At 29.8% G+C, this 597-nt stretch overlaps 1 protein-coding gene across 1 annotated transcript in view; it reads left to right on the top strand.

The window, feature by feature from the left end:
- LOC107617390 (serine carboxypeptidase-like 20) overlaps nt 1–597 on the top strand; it is a gene marked incomplete in the record, with an annotated part of 22,026 nt that overhangs the window by 1,181 nt on the left and 20,248 nt on the right. The window contains 1 exon segment of the mRNA XM_016319146.2: nt 1–139. Coding sequence (XP_016174632.1) covers nt 1–139 — 139 coding nt within the window.

Genomic DNA, 597 nt, shown 5'->3' with positions numbered 1-597 from the left:
GATGGAAATGTTGAGAGTGGGAAGAACCTGTTCTACTACTTTGTAAGTTCCGAAAGAAATCCAGCAAAGGATCCAGTTGTTCTATGGTTGAATGGTGGACCAGGTTGTTCTAGCTTCGATGGCTTCGTTTATGAGCATGGTAATTATAATTATTAACTAACTACTTAATAATTAATTAAGCTGCTAAATATTATGCTGTATAATAATATATACGTACCATTCCTAGTGTTTAATAAATGTCTCACACTCGCACTCATTTAAAATAAGTTTCAGAAATGGTGGGCATGGGTATATTATTATAGCCAATCCAAGTCTAACCACACATTTCTTATTGTTGGTTATATTTCCTTATCCATGTGTTATAGTCTCATATTCTTATTCGTTTTCATGAGAGGTGCTATCTATATCAACTTATTATGAACAATGAAAACATACCATTATTATTGATAAGGTTACAAAAAAATGTCATGTATGTCTAGATGTTATGTCGCATACTCGCATCAATATATGTTATCTACTATATATGTACATTTATATTTTATCTTATGATAAATAAAACATGAGTTTATATATGTATACTAAAAATTAGTTATCAAA

Source organism: Arachis ipaensis, chromosome B09 (assembly GCF_000816755.2).
Source record: "Arachis ipaensis cultivar K30076 chromosome B09, Araip1.1, whole genome shotgun sequence".
NCBI classification, from domain to species: domain Eukaryota; kingdom Viridiplantae; phylum Streptophyta; class Magnoliopsida; order Fabales; family Fabaceae; genus Arachis; species Arachis ipaensis.
The sequence above is the reverse complement of the archived record's forward strand: the minus strand, read 5'-3'. Positions and strand labels throughout refer to the sequence as shown.